This window comes from Gymnodraco acuticeps, unplaced genomic scaffold (genome assembly GCF_902827175.1).
Source record: "Gymnodraco acuticeps unplaced genomic scaffold, fGymAcu1.1, whole genome shotgun sequence".
Lineage (NCBI taxonomy): Eukaryota > Metazoa > Chordata > Actinopteri > Perciformes > Bathydraconidae > Gymnodraco > Gymnodraco acuticeps.
In genome coordinates this window covers 124,653-143,978 of record NW_022991957.1, presented here as the reverse complement: position 1 = coordinate 143,978, position 19,326 = coordinate 124,653, and the positions used below count along the sequence as shown (strand labels likewise).

At 43.3% G+C, this 19,326-nt stretch overlaps 1 protein-coding gene across 1 annotated transcript; it reads right to left on the bottom strand.

Annotated features, from left to right (window-relative positions):
- Window positions 1-800: 800 nt before the first annotated feature.
- Window positions 801-7,573, bottom strand: LOC117535992. Its single transcript, XM_034200697.1, has 2 exons — window positions 7,349-7,573; window positions 801-7,132 (listed from the first exon to the last, which is right to left on the bottom strand). The coding sequence occupies exon 2, from the start codon at window positions 4,412-4,414 to the stop codon at window positions 1,106-1,108; it is 3,309 nt and encodes a 1,102-aa protein (XP_034056588.1). The 5' UTR covers window positions 4,415-7,132; window positions 7,349-7,573; the 3' UTR covers window positions 801-1,105.
- Between the last annotated feature and the right edge of the window lie 11,753 nt (window positions 7,574-19,326).

Sequence of the window (19,326 nt, the reverse complement as noted above, 5' to 3'; positions counted from 1 at the left end):
TAAGAAGAAGTTTAAAAATTTATATTGCGGATATTATCAGTACATCTGATTCAAATTAACATGTGTATTAAAGGATGTCAGTGGATTATCCCTAAATTAGTAGATTTAGGGAACGTTTACAGATAACAGATTAAGCTAGGATACCGAAGCAAGTTAGCAACAGACGTTGAACAACCTTTTAATTGTAAATGCCGTTCTCTTAATGTCAGTTGGTCCAACGTTGTTGAATTAGAGAAGAGGGGCTTCTAAACGGGATTGTACGCGGGGGTGGAGGGAGTTAAATATTAGATAAATATAACTTTGGTGCGTGTAAGAGTGAGTGTTTTTAGCAGAGCCATATTGTGTACTTGTGATTATGTTGATTATTACCTGCCTGTATAATGTTGCAGCTCAGCTGATTTTGGATTGATGGCAAAGGGAGAGGGACTTAAGTGAGAGTGAAAACACAAGGTAAGTTTAATACTACTGTTTTATATAAGTAAGCATACTAAACATGTATTCTGTGAAGGTCTCACTAGCACTGAGCTAGCTATCCATCCAGTTAAACCGTTTGAAAGAAAACTCCAGCGCAGTTGTCAGTTTTACTGAAGTCTCTTTACTTGGTGAAACTGTAAAGACAATACAGACATAACAGTTTATTATTGACGAGCTAAACTAAACAGAATACCTCACACAATGAGCTACGACGCACAAACTGAGAAGCTAATCAGCCTAGCCGCTAGTAGCTTAGCCGCAAGGAATACTCACTGCATTCCTACAAACATAAACATTTTACATACAACATATTCTCATTAAGCCACAGCCTGTCGGATAATAACACTCAGACGATGCGTGAACCAGCGGGAAATATGAAGCACAGCCCATGGAGAGCAGACATCCGTTCATGAAAACAACCCAAGCTACACATGGAGCACACTCGGAAACAAACAAGTTCGTTTTCCTAGTAACAGGAATCGAATAAACCACTGGCAAGCAGCAGTGTCAACCAACCACCACGAGGTGGTGCCAAAACACAGCCAAGAAACACATACATGACAGATATACACCAAAAACACATATCAAGGACAGAGCACTCCCCGCCTGGGGTTTTTAAACCCCAGATCAATCAACAAGAATCAGTCTTTGGAGACAGAAGCAGGACCACTTCTGTAACAGGACGAGAAAAGATCCTTTTGGTCTTGTCCTTGGAGATCTCTACCTCAATCTTACGAACCAGTCCATCCCTTCCTGGGAATGTCTTTGAGATGGTGGCCATAGGCCATTCGTTTCTCTGAGCCTGATTGTCTTTCAGGAGAACAATGTCCCCCTCTTGAAGGTTTGGCCTCTTGGACTGCCACTTGTGACGAAACTGCAGAGTCTTGAGATATTCTTTTCTCCACCTACTCCAAAAGGTGTCCGCCAGGCTCTGAACTTGCTTCCACTGCTCTTTAAAGAGGTCTGCCTCTTCAAAGTTACCTGGAGGAGGTGGTGTAGAGCCTGTTTTGAGGGTCAGGAGTATTGCTGGGGTGAGGATGAGAGGTGACTCTGGATCTGAAGATACTGGGATGAGAGGTCTAGCATTGATGACTGCTGTCACCTCAGCCATGAGCGTAACCAGAACTTCATGTGTCAAAGAAGACTTCTTCTGTTCAAGCAGCAGATAGTCAAGAATGCGACGAGCGATGCCAATCATCCGTTCCCATGCCCCACCCATGTGGGACGCATGTGGCGGGTTGAACACCCATGTGCAGTTCTGCGTGCTCAGGTACTTCTCCACGTTGTTGCCACTGGAATCTGTAGTCTTCATTTGCAACTCTCGAGAAGCGCCGACGAAGTTAGTGCCGCAGTCAGACCATATTTGTTTTGCTGGGCCCCTGATAGCGAAGAATCTCCTTAAGGCATTAATGAAGCTGCCGGCACTCATTGTTTCAATGACTTTGATATGTACTGCCCTTGTACACATACATGAGAACATCACTGCCCATCTTTTTGAGTTTGAATGTCCTCCTCTTGTGCGTCGTGAGGCTTCCCATGGCCCGAAGACGTCGACATCTACGTAGGTGAAAGGAGGTGCTACTTGCAGTCGTTCGGCTGGTAGATCCGACATCTGTTGATGTTCTGTCTTTCCTCTCAGCTTCTGGCAGGTTACACATTTGAAGAGCACACTGCTGATACTGCGCTTTGCTCCTACCAACCAGAACCCTGCAGCTCGGACAGCTCCTTCGGTGAAGTGCCTTCCTTGGTGCTTCACTGCCTGGTGATGGTGATGGATCAGCAGCGTTGCCAGATGGTGTCGGCCGGGAATGATTATGGGGTGAGCTTCGTCTGAGCTCAGACTTGAGTGATGTATGCGGCCTCCTATTCTTAGGAGTCCTTCCTCCCCCACTACAGGATGCAACTTCCACAAGCTGCTAGACGAAGAAATGTTAGATCCTGATCTCAAACATTTGAGCTCCTCTGCATAACTCTCGTACTGGACGCTCTTCACGATGCACACCTTGGCCTTTGTCAGCTCTTCCACTGTTGGATGGCAGATGTGCCACCTATGACACTTGTCGTTAACAGAACGGGAGAAAGAGCAAGCTACATGGATCAAGCGTGCTACTGCTGTGACAAGAGTGATGTACTTTGAAAAGCGTTCAAATCGTTGAGGGTGTACCACATTTCTGGTGACACATGTCAGACTTGTTGTCACTTCAGGACGAACCTCAGAGTCAAGAACAGGGTTGATGAGGTCATAAGTCTCTTCCAACTTAGGAGGATGCATGAGTGCATCCTTGAGAAAGGCTGGTCCTGTGAGCCACGTTGTACTGTTTAGGAGAGCTGGCGACACAGATCTGGACCCAATGTCTGCTGGATTGAGGTCTGTACGCACGTATTTCCACTGGCCAAGACATGGTGACTGATGAATGCGTTGGACCCTGTTGTGCACGGAGACATAAAATCTCCTCGACTGGTTGTGGATGTAGCCTAGCACAACTTTGCTGTCTGTGTAATATGTGATGTTGTCGAATGCTACATCTATCTCTGCAACTATCAACTCGGCAATCTCTACTGCGAGCACAGCCGCACACAGTTCAAGTCTTGCAATAGTGTGTCCAGGCTGGGGAGCCAACTTTGTCTTCCCAAAGATGAAGCCTACCTCGGTTTGACCTTCATGACTGGTCATCTTGATATAGGCCACTGCTGCGATTGCTGTCACTGAAGCATCTCCGAAGACACAGAGTTCTCTTGTTTTAGCACCTGCAGTAGAAAAGGGTGCATACGGGCGTGGTATATGGAGTTCTTGTAAGTCTTGTAGAGATTCCTTCCATGTAGTCCAGTCGAGCTCCATGTCTTTGGGGAGTGGCGCATCCCATTCGTCTGCTTGCACAGTGAGCTTTCGGAGTATTAGTTTCCCGCGTACTGTTACTGGTGCAAGGAACCCAAGGGGGTCGTACAGACTGTTAACTGCAGACAGCACTCCTCTGCGAGTAAACGGCTTCTGGTCATTTGCAATCTGAAACGTGAAGGCATCTGTGCACATGTTCCAGGACAGACCGAGGCTTCGTTGGGTAGGGAGCTCATCGGTAAAGAGGTCTAGGTTTCCAACATCCTTGGAACAATCCTCAGGTGGGAATGCTTTGATGACTCTTGGGCGGTTTGATGTGACTTTGTGCAACTTGATATTAGAGGCTGCAAGCATTTTCTGCGCTCGGCCGAGTACACTGATGGCTTCTTCTTCGGTGTTAAAGGACTTCAGGACGTCATCGATATAAAACTCACGGTCAACAAGGCTTCTTGCATCACTGCCATAGTTGGTCTCTGCTTCTTTAGCTGCTCTCCGTAGACCATAAATGGCCACAGCTGGAGAGGGACTGTTCCCGAAGAGGTGGACCCGCATCCTGTACTCCACTATATCGCTGGCGGGGTCATTGTTTCTGTACCAGAGGAAGCGCAGAAAGTCTCTGTGGTCCTCTCTTACAACAAAGCAGTGGAACATGTGTTCTGTGTCAGCAGTGATAGCCACCTGTTCCTTCCTGAACCTCATTAGCAGCCCAACCAAGCCGTTATTCAGGTCAGGGCCAGTGAGCAGAACCTCGTTGAGTGACACTCCTTCAAATTGTGCACTGGAGTCAAAGACCACACGAATCTTATCTGGCTTTTTGGGATGATACACACCAAACAGCGGCAGATACCAGCACTCTTGTCCTGATTTCATGGGCGGTGCAGTCTCTGCGTGTCCTTTGCCGAACATGTTTGCCATGAACTCTAGAAAGTGGGCTTTCATCTGTGGTCGTTTTTCCAGCGTGCATCTCAATGAGTTAAGACGATCTTGTGCTTGTTTCTTATTGTTAGGCAGCCTCTGTCTTGGTAGCCGGAAAGGTAGTGGTCCCACCCAGCTCTTCGAGCTGTCTTGATGAAACTCTGCTTCCATGATCTTAAGAAACTTCATATCTTCTACGGATGGTGCTAGTTTGTGGTCGTTGGCAGTTCGCGTGAAGATGGTTTGACCCAGACTGGCTGCATCATGTGTTGCTGTGCTGAACTTAGAGGTCAGTGCTGGATGATGTGTGTAGTCAGGGCTTTATTGAAGATTTCTCTTACCTTGATTTGGTTGTTGCATTGCTGCAGATGGCTAGTACGACCATTCTCCAAGATAGACGTCTTGTAACTGTTCACCTCTAGTGGTTTGTGAGCACCTGCTAGACACACGTCGCCAACGACAACCCATCCCAGGTCCAGCCTTTGGGCGAACGGTGCATCGTTTGGACCACTTATCTGCTCACGGACCTTGTGGACCCTGAGAATGTCTCTGCCCAGCAAGAGGAGTATGTCAGCTTTAGGATCGAGAGGTGGTATTTCGTCGGCGATGCACTTCAGGTGAGCATGGTGATGAGCTGCATTTGGCGTAGGGACTTCGGAGCGGTTGTTGGGAACTTGGTTGCACTCTAAAAGTGTAGGCAAAGGAAAGCTTAACTTTTTGTCTGCGGATTCCACTGTGAACCCACTAGCTCTTCTCCCTGTTGTCTGAGTTGATCCAGCGCATGTTTTCAGTGTGTAAGGGAAGGAAGGCCCTGTGATTTTGAAAACGTTGAAGAACTCAGAGCGTGCCAAAGAACGATTACTCTGCTCGTCCAGTATTGCATACATTTTCTTGGCTTCTCCCGAGCGACCAGCTGGATACACACTTACAAGGCATCTTTTTGAGCATGCTCGTGCGCTAACACCTTCACCACACACTTGTGTGCACCTTGATGTGACCTGATAGTCTGTTTTGTCTTCCTCCCCGCAATGCTCTGAAGAGGGAGGAGAGGGCTTAGGTTTCCAGACTGCTGGTCCTGGGTGTAGTGCTGACACGTGACCCGTGCTCCCACATTCTATACATTTCACCTCAGCCGTGCAGTTTCTGGCGAGATGACCAGTAGAGGAGCAGCACCGGAAGCAGAAGGAATGTTCCTTTAAGAGCTGTTTGCGCTCCTCTAGACTCCTTTCTCTAAAGCTTCTGCATTTCTTCAGAGGGTGTGGTTTATTATGTAGAGGACAATGGTTGTTTGGGTCTGTCAGCTTCTCATCCTCTCTGCTTTCATATCTGTCAGTAGACGACACTTGTGTCTTGTGAACAGATACAGGCATCTTTGTGGATTTCTCCCACGTACTATTTTTCTCCATAGGAACTGTTGTGGAGAGGTTGAAGCTGGGATCAGTACGAGCTTTTGCCTCTGTACGAACAAAGTCTGCAAAGACAGAGAAAGGTGGGAAACTGACATGATGATCACGTTTGTATCTTGAACCATAGGATATCCACTTTTCTTGGATGTTGTATGGGAGTTTCTCGACGATGGGCTTAACCCCTCTGGAAGTATCCAAATATGATAGACCTGGGAGGGAGCCGTCTCTCTTAGCAGCCTCAAGCTCTAGCAGCAGGTCTGCTAAATCTCTGAGTCGTTTTGGGTCTTTGTTGGTCAGTTTGGGGAAGCTTTCCAGCTTTTCAAAGAGAGCCTGTTCAATAACCTCAGGTGAGCCGTATATTTCCTCAAGCCTCTCCCAGGCCATCGTTAGTCCAGCGTCGGGGTGTCTGATGTTGACGGCTTTGATTCTTCTCGCCTGATCTGATGACTTCTTTCCCAGATATTTACAGAGCAGGTCGAGTTATTCTCCAACAGACAGATCCAGACCAGCAATAGCACTTAGGAAGGACGTTTTCCAAGCCCAATAATTCATTGGTTGATCGTCGAATGTTGTGAGGCCTGATGTTACTGCGGGCAAGATATTTAGCCAGATCGTTAGTGGTTTGAGAGTTGTGGTAACTGGCTTCATAGGGCGTACCTTGGTTAGGCTGATAAGCAGAGAATGGAGACTGCTTATTGAGAGTCCACGGTGATGCTGGTGTAGTTTGGGTAGAAACAGCAGCTTGTGTTTGAGCAAGGCCTTTAAGTGAGTAGGACTGTGTAGGCTTAACATCCTCTCCTTTACTATGCTGTGATGGTTCATTTAGGTGTGGGTCTATGGGGGCAACAATGTCACTAATTTTGCTAGGCGATCCACCTATGCTGCTGGTTTGCTCTCACATAAGCAGCGGTGCTTTGGTACCTAAAGTGTTGAGACACTGGATTAGAGCTTCTGCTGGTCTCTTCAACATCAAGCTCTAGTAAGCCAGCCTGCAACATTTTTACTTCAGCTATGGCAGCATCTTTCTCTTTTTCTTCCTGTAATGCATCGAGAGTAGCTTGAATGCGTGCTTGCTCAACTTTTAGCTCAATTTCCCACTTAGAGTGTGATGTTCTAGCCTGTGCTGCTTCAGCCCTTGCCATAGCCATAGCCAGTGCTAAATTAGCCTTTGAGCTGGATGATGAGCGCGACGCACGTGTGTGCGTTTACACTTATTTTATCCATGTTGTCATTTTCTTCCATAATGGCTGGGTTGTGAATTTAATAACGTGGATGAAGAGATAAACTGGCGTGAAGGCTGTACATATTCACTGAGTTAGCCACTTAGCTCTTGGTGTCGCTCCGTAGCAAGCCTGTCTCCGCCCCCGGAGCTGGCTGTAATGCCGTCTTTTCACTGTGAAGGTCTCACTAGCACTGAGCTAGCTATCCATCCAGTTAAACCGTTTGAAAGAAAACTCCAGCGCAGTTGTCAGTTTTACTGAAGTCTCTTTACTTGGTGAAACTGTAAAGACAATACAGACATAACAGTTTATTATTGACGAGCTAAACTAAACAGAATACTTCACACAATGAGCTACGACGCACAAACTGAGAAGCTAATCAGCCTAGCCGCTAGTAGCTTAGCCGCAAGGAATACTCACTGCATTCCTACAAACATAAACATTTTACATACAACATATTCTCATTAAGCCACAGCCTGTCGGATAATAACACTCACAGACGATGCGTGAACCAGCGGGAAATACGAAGCACAGCCCATGGAGAGCAGACATCCGTTCATGAAAACAACCCAAGCTACACATGGAGCACACTCGGAAACAAACAAGTTCGTTTTCCTAGTAACAGGAATCGAATAAACCACTGGCAAGCAGCAGTGTCAACCAACCACCACGAGGTGGTGCCAAAGCACAGCCAAGAAACACATACATGACAGATATACACCAAAAACACATATCAAGGACAGAACATATTCTATCACTGTATTATATAAGTAATCTTGTTAGTAACCTACTGTATGGCAGGTAGAGGGGCAGTGATGTTACAGGTGGAGGAGCAAGACTGCAAACTCACAAGACAGAGAAATCAAAGTTTGTTCTCCAGAGAAGAGGTTGATTTCACTTCAATTTTTTATTTCATATTTTCTAAAGATGTGGAAATGGCAACAAAAAAACACTTGAGAGCTGTAACCAAGACAACTGTAACAACAGGAGTAGAGAGCCACCAAGGTTTTTCAAGTCCCTCTCTTACTCCATTTTGCCAACCCAAACTTCCAGGTACATGACGGGACACCTTGCTTGTTTTTGTTGTTTGCTCTCCTCTGGCTGGGTGCTGGCAGGTGGAGGGCAGTGATGTTGGCAGGTGGAGGGCAGTGATGTTGGCAGGTGGAGGGCAGTGATGTTGGCAGGTGGAGGGCAGTGATGTTGGCAGGTGGAGGGGCAGTGATGTTGGCAGGTGGAGGGGCAGTGATGTTGGCAGGTGGAGGGGCAGTGATGTTACGGGTGGAGGGGCAGTGATGTTAGCTGGGTGCTGGCAGGTTGAAGAGCAATGTTTAGTCCAAATATTTCCATTCCAACGGCTAATGGAAATGATTGCAGCTGTGGATCTGTTTGGGGGTTGCTGGATGTGGTAGCTTGGCTGCTGTTGTTCCTTTTCACCTTTTTGGATTGGCTCTTGCTTCCAAAATGGCCATCTTTTAATTTAATTTTGTTTCTGTCATTTCTGATTTGTTTTGCCTCAATTCTCAGCCTCAGCCGTATGAATCTTTTTACGAGTTTTTGTTGTACTCCACAGCATGACGGAAGCCTGCTGGAGAGGGCCTGAGCTTCTTTCTCCAAGACACCCACTGCGTTGGGGAGCTGCATGAGGGAGGAACCAGTCTTGGTCCTAAATAGTTCCTCAATTTGGTGAATGAAGTCAAAGGCTTCTTGGGAGGGACGACAAAGAGCACCTGCCTTGAAGTCTTTCAAGTCCACTAACAAGCTGTTGTCACCAGAAGGACTCTCATCATGGTGCTCTGTTGCAATTTTGCATTTTTCACAGATGCTGGCAAACTTGATGATTTTGTGGACGATGTAGCCTGCAAGATGGAAGAGAATACATTTCTCAGTTTTTGTGAGGTCAGGTGCTGCTGCTCTGTTCACCGCCATCAGCTGTTCCACTCTGACTGATGGAGTGATTTTTGGCTCCCCTGTGTCCAGGAAGTCTGCCAAAAAGCTACTGTGGTCTTCCTGGTAGCTCCCAGAGCTGATGGTGGTGAGGAACTGCCCCACAGATATGATTCTCAGTGCATGAAGGAATTCCACTGGAGTTGGGACAGGATTTTTAGACCTCACACAGCTGAATGTATTTTCAAGGCAGTCTTGTGTGAACCTTGACGTTAACACAAACCTGTGTCCTTGTGTAAGCATCTCCTCTTGTATGGCCAAAATTGATGTTGTTGCCATTATCACCCCTGTTTGAACAGGCTTCCAACCTCCCTTTTGACCTATCTTTATCCCACGAAACAGATGGACGATGTTCTGGAGGAAGGTGATGGCCTTTTGGTACTCCTCCATCTTGAGCCTGCTCAGGGCTGTAATTGGATGGCGAGATGACACCAGATCAAACCAACGATCAACCTGCTCCAGGAACCACGCTGTCGTCAGGTATGACAGAGGGCGGTTTTCTTGCTGCACCATGTATTTCAGCCCAGCACTTGTAGCCTTACTGAACACATTTAGAGCAAGACCAACCTTCATCTTATCAAAGTGACTTGGCTCGATGGCTGCAGCTGAAAGATGGGGAGCTATTTTTAAGGCCATCCCTTCCTCAAAGGTCAATAAGTCCTTAATGGGGACCACAGAAACCTCGTTAGAGGGGAGGTTCTCTCTGTTAACAACATCCTCAGGAATTATGAAGACCTGCCCACGGACAAGGGTACTTTTTAATTTTTTTACCAGATGTGGGACATCGGGCATGAAATAGAGCTGCCTGTCTGGTTTTGCTGGATGTGGCACCGATGTTTTATTTTGGTCCACCCCAAAGGATTTCCACATGGCTCGGTTAGGGCTACCCATGTCGGTGGTGACATCAAGCACATGTAGCCCTATGGATGCTGCCCTCTGTATTATATCAATAATGATTGGCCTGTACTCTGCTCCATTGGTAGAATTGCCAGTGTAATGATATGCCACTACTTGCTTCCACTGTGTTGTGTTTCCAGCCAACATAAACACACAAGCATGCGTTGCCACCCCTGTGTGACCTGGTAAAGTCACATCACCGTACAGTTTGCCTGTAATCATGTCTAACTCCACACTTGGTGTGATTGCCATTTCATCCAAGGTCAACACACACTCCCTTTCAAGGTCTGGCAATCTATCTGCCTTCAATTTTAGGAAATCAAAGACCTCTGTCAACACACCAGGCTCAAACTTAACACATTCCATCCTTCTTTGCAGTGTCCTTATTCCTGGAAGGGGAATCTTCAATTCCTGCAGAGTTTTGTAACCCGTTGGTCCGCTCGCAAAGCGAATTTTTAAAGCCTTCTTAATTGTCTCATTGCTCCATTTCATCCCCTTTGTGGTGAGTCTGCCTAATGCCTTCAGTTGGTCTTTTGAAAACGTTTTCTTATATTTCTTGTCCCTAATTTTCATTGTTTTCTTGAGAGCTGCATTTTCCTTCCTGATTTTTCTTAGTGCAGCCTTTGCTTTTTTGGTGATTCCTTCTTGGCTCTTTAATTTTCTCTTTAATTGTTGTAATAGATCTGTTTGACTGGCTGCTGGTTCCCTCGTATGCTGACTGGCTGCTGGTTCCCTCGTATGCTGACTGGCTGCTGGCTGAGTGGGTGGTGTCCGCCCTCCCTGTCTCTCCTCACTAGCCATGTCCTCTCTTTCTTCACCCTCACTTTCCTTTCTCTCAGTCTCCTCATCCCTTCTTCCCTCAATCTTTGAGACTAATGTAAGTAGAAGACATGGCACTGTAAATGTTCGAACATTTAAAATATTATACCACTTAAAAATAAGAAATATTACTTTTGTTACTAAGAGTTCATACTTATTATACCTGTGTCACCTTTCACACTATCGCTGTGATCATGAGCTATGGGCTTTGTAGATACAGGTCCCGGGGTGAATCGTGGTGCAGGGGCCCTTCTCTTTTTGACCACAGGGCGATGCACAAAGATGGTGGGTATAGCCTCTGCTCTCAGCCTAGTCTTGCCCTTTTTTGTCTTGACAAACTGGTCTGCATCAAAATGTGCCTGCGGAGTGACTTGAGGTTACTTCACACACAGAACAACTGTGTCTGAATCTTGTCTGCCCACATACATATTCCATAGTGGTTGAATACACAGTATTAGGAAACACGTTATACTTACTGGACATGTTATACTCATTACATACTGTATATACAATATGACCAAGAATGTGAGACAACTTTATAGAAATTCATATCACATCTGTTACTGATGCCATTTGTCATACTTTATTAAATTCACAAATAATAAAGTTCCATAACTTCAGTTGGGAACAAAGACCACACCTTATCTCCCCAAGGCAATTTCCCATCCAATAGGTGTGCTGTGTGTGTATAACCCTTTCTCCTGTCTGTTTATCCCTCTTTCAGCACAAGAACCAGAGGGGGATTCAATGGAGCCTGAATACCTGCACTGAGACCCTCACCCTGCACCCTGATTCTCAACTCTGTGTTTTTCAAGCCTTTCCCTGTTTTTTTGTATTAAACAAAACATTAAGCTTTCTCAATGGTGTGGTTTTCGTTTTGTGAAAAAGTGCAAATGCAGTGTTTGTATATAATTACCTCACATATTTTGTTGCTGTTGGTCGTGAAATTGCTCCTGCTTCCTCCGCTCTGTGTCAGTGGGGAAGCCGTACATTCGTACTCCTTTCTCGGAGCGATTGGAGCATCCCCAGGCAGCACAGCAAACCATGGTGGCGACTAGGAGGCAGCACAGCAAACCAGGACAACACGGAGGAAAAGGCACAGACAAACTGCATGATATGCTATTCAATGTTTATTGAATTCCATGTATTTGCAATGGATGTTCCTAAAACAACACATTTAACATCATCATCATCATGCTGCTGCTGCTAGTCCTTTGATAGTCACCTGTCGGTCTCCTGTCCTTTCTGAAAGCCATAAAGATGACATTAGTCATTTAGATAACTTGTGTCCTCAATTACCATGGTTACTGAAACTACCATGAATTTAAGAAAATGGTAGACATTAATCTAATCTGAATTTTAAAGCATTACTTTAGATCCCCTCCCTCTAAATATATCAATACACATTAGAAAGTGATGCTCCTGACTACCATACAAGTTTAAGAAGATAATATTGGTTTTAAAGAATTCAAAGCTATAAATAAACAGCAACAGGCTCTTTAACCAAGGCACTGTTAGCCTAACATGTAAACTAGTTGTTCACACTAATCCTAATATTATCACTTAATATTAGCAAATTCTATTTTATGTTTAAAACATATTGATGTAAATACATACACATATCGATTTGTTGTATAAATATTGCAAATCAAAACCTTTATTCACTAATAACTACCAAAAATCGTAGTTCTATCTCCTGTTATCAATGCATTCACATTGCCCGCCATGAACTTCCGGGGAACGATCCTCGTCTACATGAACCACGTGACGATAACCGTTTTTGGACTTCCGTTGTCGTAACTCTTCTATTATACGGCTCTGGGTCAAAACTAATGTGTTGACTATGTGCATTTTTATTTTTATACGTACACACATGTGTGTAAAATAGTTCAGAAATGACACTGAATGTGTTGAATTGCCTTTGACACAGCAGTGTGTTAAAAAAAATGACACATTAATTCTAGGAGTGCAATACTTTTACAAACACTATGGTAATAATATGCATTCATTATGACAATATCATATTACTATAGGAGTGGTCTATAGTGTGTTCAAAAAATAACTACAGAAACACTATATATTATACTATAGTTATAATATTGAAAATAATATAGGAATACTACAAAGATCTAGATACATACTGTAGTATTACTATTGAAATATTATAGGGCTACTATAGCTAGTAAAATGGCACTACAGAAAAGACTATAGTAATATGATAGCTGGTGAAAAATACTATAGAACTCTACAAACTTACTAAAGGATACTATACAACTCTTATAGTATACTATAGTAATACTATAGTTCATTTTCGTAAGGGATGGTTCCACAACATTTCAATGTAAATGCTTTAAATTGTAACGTCACCCATAACCCAGAGTGACTGAGTTCAGATCTGTCTTCCCGTAAGTGTGAGCCCCTCAGTGCACTTGACACATGCTTGATTGTCACATTATTGTCACATGTTAAGTTCTTGGAAACCGGTCATGCGAGAGTGAAGACAATGCAGCTCTGGTCTGATGTTGATCTGCAGATGAGAGATTTACATTTAAACAATGACATATTTTAACTCAAGCTTCACTTATAGTCAAGTCAAAGTCAACTTTAATGTCAATCTTTCAGTGAATCCCAAATTCAAAAATACATGTATACAATATACTGCAGTCAGGCACTGAAAAAGAGATATTTAGGATCTGTATCAACGGCTGCAGGTTTGCAGATGTATCACAGGTATTTCTTGGGTGGGTTTTCCCTTTCCTGTAGTGTGTTCTATAGGTTTTTGTGCATGTGAATGGTCTGCAAAGGTTACTCCCTGTATTTTATAGCACATTTCAACAATTTGAAACGCAGTTCTAATTATTTTACAACAAAAAAACTATAACATGAAGTGACATTTAGATACATCTAAAAAAAAGTCATTTTAAATGAATAATAATGAATTATAATAGTAAGATAAAATACATTTACAATAATTTGAGTAAATATACACAGTAATTTAAATCATTGTAATACAATCATGTGACGTGTGCAGCAGTCACATGCATGTCACAGCGGTAGGAGAAGGGCATTGAAACAACTTTTGTCAAAGTCTTTATTCGCACCCCAAGAGAGGCATCTTCTTCAGGAAAAAAACACAAGACTGGAGACAGAAGAACGAGGAAGGGAGAGAAAAAGCTTTAAATGTTTTGCCCTCGTACATTTTGACTTTGATTTCTTCTTTCTCAAACGTGTGACAGGCGGGTATGTCCCAGAAGCATTTCAATAAAACATAAATGAAAACCAGTCTTCAGAAACAACAACGGTGGCTTTCACAGTGTGCGACTGATTCACTTGACATCAGAAAAAACAAATCTGTGGTTGACTGAACGGTTCCATTTTTAAAACAGTTGAATTGATCATCCTTGAGTTTCTTTCAACCAAGAACTTAGAGAAACAACCTGCTCTATTCGGCTCATATGATCTGCACCCGATGTAGCTACTTGTACTTGCAATTGCACACTGACTTTTATATATATTTGAAATAAAAATAACAATACATATGTAAAAAAAAGCTAACCCTATTCTATATATGGCTGATATTTTATAATACGCACTGAAAACTTGAACACTGAAACGTTGTCTTAAATTAAATGTATTATGTCAACAGATTTCACATAATTAGTGGGGGGGGCACATCATTTATATACTGGCCAACAGGGGGCCGCAGATTCACTTGGAACACACACACACACACACACACACAAATTCCATGTATTGTACTGTATGTAATTATTAACAAATATACTAAGTCTGACATCTTCATTGATATTTTATAATCTTTCAGGGAACATCCTCTAATAAGCTCACTAAACAAATATCAGTTCACAGAAATGTTATTTAATTTTTACAATTTCAAATAAACAAAGTCCTGGTTTTTAGAATATTAAACTTGTTTCACCAAATTCAGATGATAAATACAACCTTTAAGCTTGTAAAGGCATAATTACAAGCGGCAACTTAACGTCACAGCAGGCCTAACAACAGCCGGTGTTTCTTGTGAGGGTTTCCCCGGAAAACAAACACAATACACACAAACGCGTCACAGATTATTTTGCGGTATTTGGCTGCCGAACAAAATCATGTACGCAGACGTATCATGTACGTGACGTAACTAGGAGTGTAGTGGACGGTATCAGTACTACAAGTGAAGAAATACATTTATTTTTATATTTATAATATTAATTACGTTACTTAGAAATTAATATAAAGGGCGCAAAAAGAGGAGGTGGCCCCCGGGCCGCCATTTGCCCATCCCTGGGTTAGATCAAAGCATTAATATGAAGTTTAAATGTGTTCAACTTTATTGTATTACTTGCTTTCAACTAACCTAATACAGCTGTGTGAAATCTGTTGACATAATACATTTCATTAAAGTCAATGTTTACGTTTTTTCAGTGTAATCAGGATGTGGCGGTAGTATAGAGAATCACTTGACTTTAGCTTGATCTGCATCTTACATTCTCCTCTACTAGGAAATAAAGGAAATTGCTTTTACATGTTAACATATGACTCTATGTAAAAAGCATGAAATATAAATAGTTTAGCCTGCCTTCTTCTGTGTTTCTTGTGATAGCAAAGTTTCAATGAAGATTCATCTGTTCAGTCTGTGTCATCCACTGTGTGAGAATATACAGAGGTTCAAAATGATTTATACCCCATGATCAGAATACAATCAAATCCAATGCTAACATTGCATTGCACTACATTAGGAGAAACGCTGCAGTTTAAAAAACGATGCATGTATACAGTCACAAATGTGCCAAAACACATGCAAATGATGAAACATCTCCACCAACTTGACTACAGACGTGCGGCATTTAGAATACATTCTACAAGCGCTGCACAAACGATATTCTGCAAGATGCTCAAAACACAACAGAAGCCAGTAGATGATAAAAAAGACGCACTCAACTGGGACCAGAGCGCTTGTTCAGGGATTATAAAGTTGGAAAACAATAACTGTCGTTTTATTTTTTTATGTAGGCGGGCTTATTTTAACAATGTGTCCACATGACTCATTCTGATATTAATGCAGATCTGCTGTAAACTAGCTAGCTAACGTAGCTAACCTAGTCATTCCAGATATACTGACGAACACTTACAGTTATGAGACAGACTCACTCTGCAACAGAGACAGTTGTTCAGCTTTATAATCCTGAACGTCACCAAGCTGTCCCGGCTGTGTGCGTCACTCTTTAGTGTCCCCTGGTCTCCCAGCTGTGTGCGTCACTCTTTAGTGTCCCCTGGTCTCCCAGCTGTGTGCGTCACTATTTAGTGTCCCCTGGTCTCCCAGCTGTGTGCGTCACTCTTTAGTGTCCCCTGGTCTCCCAGCTGTGTGCGTCACTCTTTAGTGTCCCCTGGTCTCCCAGCTGTGTGCGTCACTCTTTAGTGTCCCCTGGTCTCCCAGCTGTGTGCGTCACTTTTTAGTGTCCCTTGGTCTCCCAGTTGTGTGCGTCACTCTTTAGTGTCCCCTGTATTTTCTGGCATACTCAGCTTTTTTCACAACATTATTTTAAATTTCATAAAAGTTATTCTAAAAATGCTTTATTTTCTCGTAGTTTACAAATGTATTCCTCTTATTACATCTTAGTATGCACCATTGTACAGCAAAGCAAATTCTTTGTACCTATTTGGAAATAAACCTAACTAGCTAGGGTGACGGCCCGTCTACACTACAGGCATCGAAAAATGCTTTCAACGCTTCGCCCATTCACTTGAATGTGGTGACGTAGTTGATTTTGAATCCTCGCCGAACTGCATTGTGGGGAGCGGAGTGTGGCTTTGCAAGCATCGCGAGCATCAAAAGTTGAGCAATGTTCAACTTTTGAGGCTCAGCGCTAGCCAATAAAACCGCGTGCAAGCTGGGAGAGCCAGACCGCAGTTCATTTACTCATATTCCAAACGAGAAATTACGGTAGCAAATCACCCGGTTCTTTACGACCAGAACTATTTACCGGGATACAAACCGGAGGAACCAGGCATGGAGGGAGGTGGCAGAGACAGTGGGTGAAACTGGTAGGTTTTCGTCTGTTTGGGGATTTTATATCCAGTTTACTTCGTTTTAACATTGCTATTGCTTTGTATGTCGGGGGCGGGAGATTCATGTGATTGGTTGTTGGTCGCCTTGGTCGCGAGAAATCGCCAAGCCTCAGACACGCCCAGCTTCAAGATTTGTTTATGCCTGTAGTGTAGACGGGCCGTTAGGGTTAGATTAGAATATAATATAATCCTTTATTGTCATTATACAGGTACAATGAGATTAGTAGAGCTACTCCTTTTTTTAAGGTGCCATCAAACATACAGAAAAACAAACAAGAGACGTGTAACATTCCAACCCAGTCTCATGGCATTTCGTGTTCACCAACACGATTTGTAATCTATTGATTCGTGTTGCACAGCACTATTTTAAAAGCAATGTATTTCTAATGTGTTTCGTGCCTGCAACACGTCTTTTTCTCCGGTCGGGTCGTGGAAGACCGGAAGCTGTGTGGTTCATAAAAACATGTTCTTACTCAATATCAAGCCACAATTATTGCTTTTATTTTAAATCGTATAATTTCGGACTTTTGTTGCCGTCTGTGAGGAAAATAAATGGGGCTCAGAGCCTCAGAATACTGAAATCTGTATTTTAAAATCTTTTTTTCCTTCTAATGTGTTATTCTTTTCTAAATAACACACTGTTATTTACTCACCAATAACACACAATTATCCTTGCTTTTATGTATTGGTTTAATTTAATGCTGTCAAAATTATCACGTTAACGGCGGTAATTAATTTTTTGAATTAATTGCGTTAAAATATTTAACGCATTTAACGCATGTGCAGAATGGCCCGCCCCATACATCCCACCAGTGGCAGCGCCAGGGTATGGCTGGGGTAGGCTACACCCATACCAAGAAATGGCTTAGCCCCACCATGAAAAATGATGTTAAAGTAAGCAAAATAAAGTCCGCCAACTCGCGCCGAGAATTGCACAGACAGCAGTTAGTAAGATTGATTTCAGTAGCCACTTGTCTGGAAATACCGAAACGGTTTTGAAAACTTTTGTCACGTAGTGATCGTCTTCTCAATAGAACATCTTTGATAATGTCTTCTGGCCAATCAGAATCAAGATAACGGCGTGGTGTTGTTGCAGGAAGTCCGGACGGAGAATACTTTTGCTGTAGTACAGGGGTGCACTAACTGGTACGCAGGTTATGTGCGTAATCTGAAATGCATACTGTCTGTCACTTGTGTCTCAAAGTGCATTTGCGTACGTACGTACGTACTTGTGAAGCTTTTCCAGAAGGCGGTTAGATCACCGGACGAAAGACTCGGTCTCCGTGTGCACAAACAGGGCTGCTGTTAACGTCGGTCTGTACAACGGAATTGTGCCAAAACTACACCAACCGGCTGCGGAGGGAGACTCCCCCCCTTCACTGGAGAACTGCGCTAAAACAGCTGATCACAACGTTCACACTCTGTGGTCACGAAGTACTCCACTAGCCCCCCCCCGTCGACTTTCCTGAAGTACTCCCCCGTTGATAGAAATCAACACGTAGTGAATTAAGACCCCACGGTTTGATGATTGATAGGTGTGTGGGCTGTCTTTCATTTTGACACACAGAATTTTTTTATAATAAACATACATACTTAAATGGATATATCCGCCTTCTTTAATTTATCTTTCCATTCCCACAACAATATACATAAAGAAATGGCATATTTTGGACATAGTTCGAATGGTGATTAATCATGATTAATTAATTTTTAAACTGTGATTAATCTGATTTAAAATTGTAATCGTTTGACAGCCCTAGTTTAATTACATAATCTCGGGCTTTTTTGGCGTCCGTCAGGAACTGAATTTCAAAATAAAAATAACCGGAAACAGACGTAGGCCTATAAGGGACATTTCGAGCATCATTGCGATTGTCAACATTTCTGAGTTTGCCGAAGACACTACACTACCCATAATCCCCAGCTATCGTTTAGGACTACAGTCCCCGTGATTAATCTTCAAGGTCTGGGATTGGATGTTGGAGTGGCAGTGCGCCTACGGTTCCCCCGTAGTGATGTGATGCAGACGCCAGTGAGACTAGCTGAAGCAGGAGCAGAAGAGCGGCGGCCATCTTTTCCTGAATTCACCTCTAACTCCAAGTATCTGCTGCTCACATCCACCTGCAGCATCCTTTTATACACACCTGGACATGGTTCCTCCTTGTAAGTTATCACTAGTGATGGCAAAATGAAGCTTTGAATGAAGCATCGAACCACTTGGACAATTATGTCGGAAATAGGTTCATTTCTCGAAGCTTCAGTTACAGCGACCTCTCCTGGCGAAGTGCAATGCTGCAGTGGGTTTAACGTATCTTTGCCTTGAAAAATATTCGATGCACACACACACACTAAGACTGAATATCATGTTCTATTTGCAATTAAAGATTGATAATTGTGTGTATTGGGTTATTGAGAAGAGACTAGAGAGTGCTAGACATGTTTTTGGGAGGAGAGGGCCTTTTATCAGTTATTAAAGTATTAAAGTTGAAAAGCAATGATTGAAATACATCCATTCCGGGATTTGAACCAGCTGCGCGGAGGACATCGCCGCATCCGGGCCGCCGGCTCTACCCACTGGGCTATCTATTCCTTCAAATATTGGACTGTTTTTATATTACTTATAATTGTCTTTTTGTTCACAACTTCTCCACATTTCGAAGGGTTTCCCGAGCCACAACGACCTATCTTTCTCCCTGGCTTGCTCTATAATGATACTACAATTCAAATGCAATACCAA

What these genes read in the sequence shown, in the direction of transcription:
- LOC117535992 (XM_034200697.1), bottom strand. Translation starts at nt 4,414, where the DNA reads ATGAAGTTTCTTAAGATCATGGAAGCAGAGTTTCATCAAGACAGCTCG.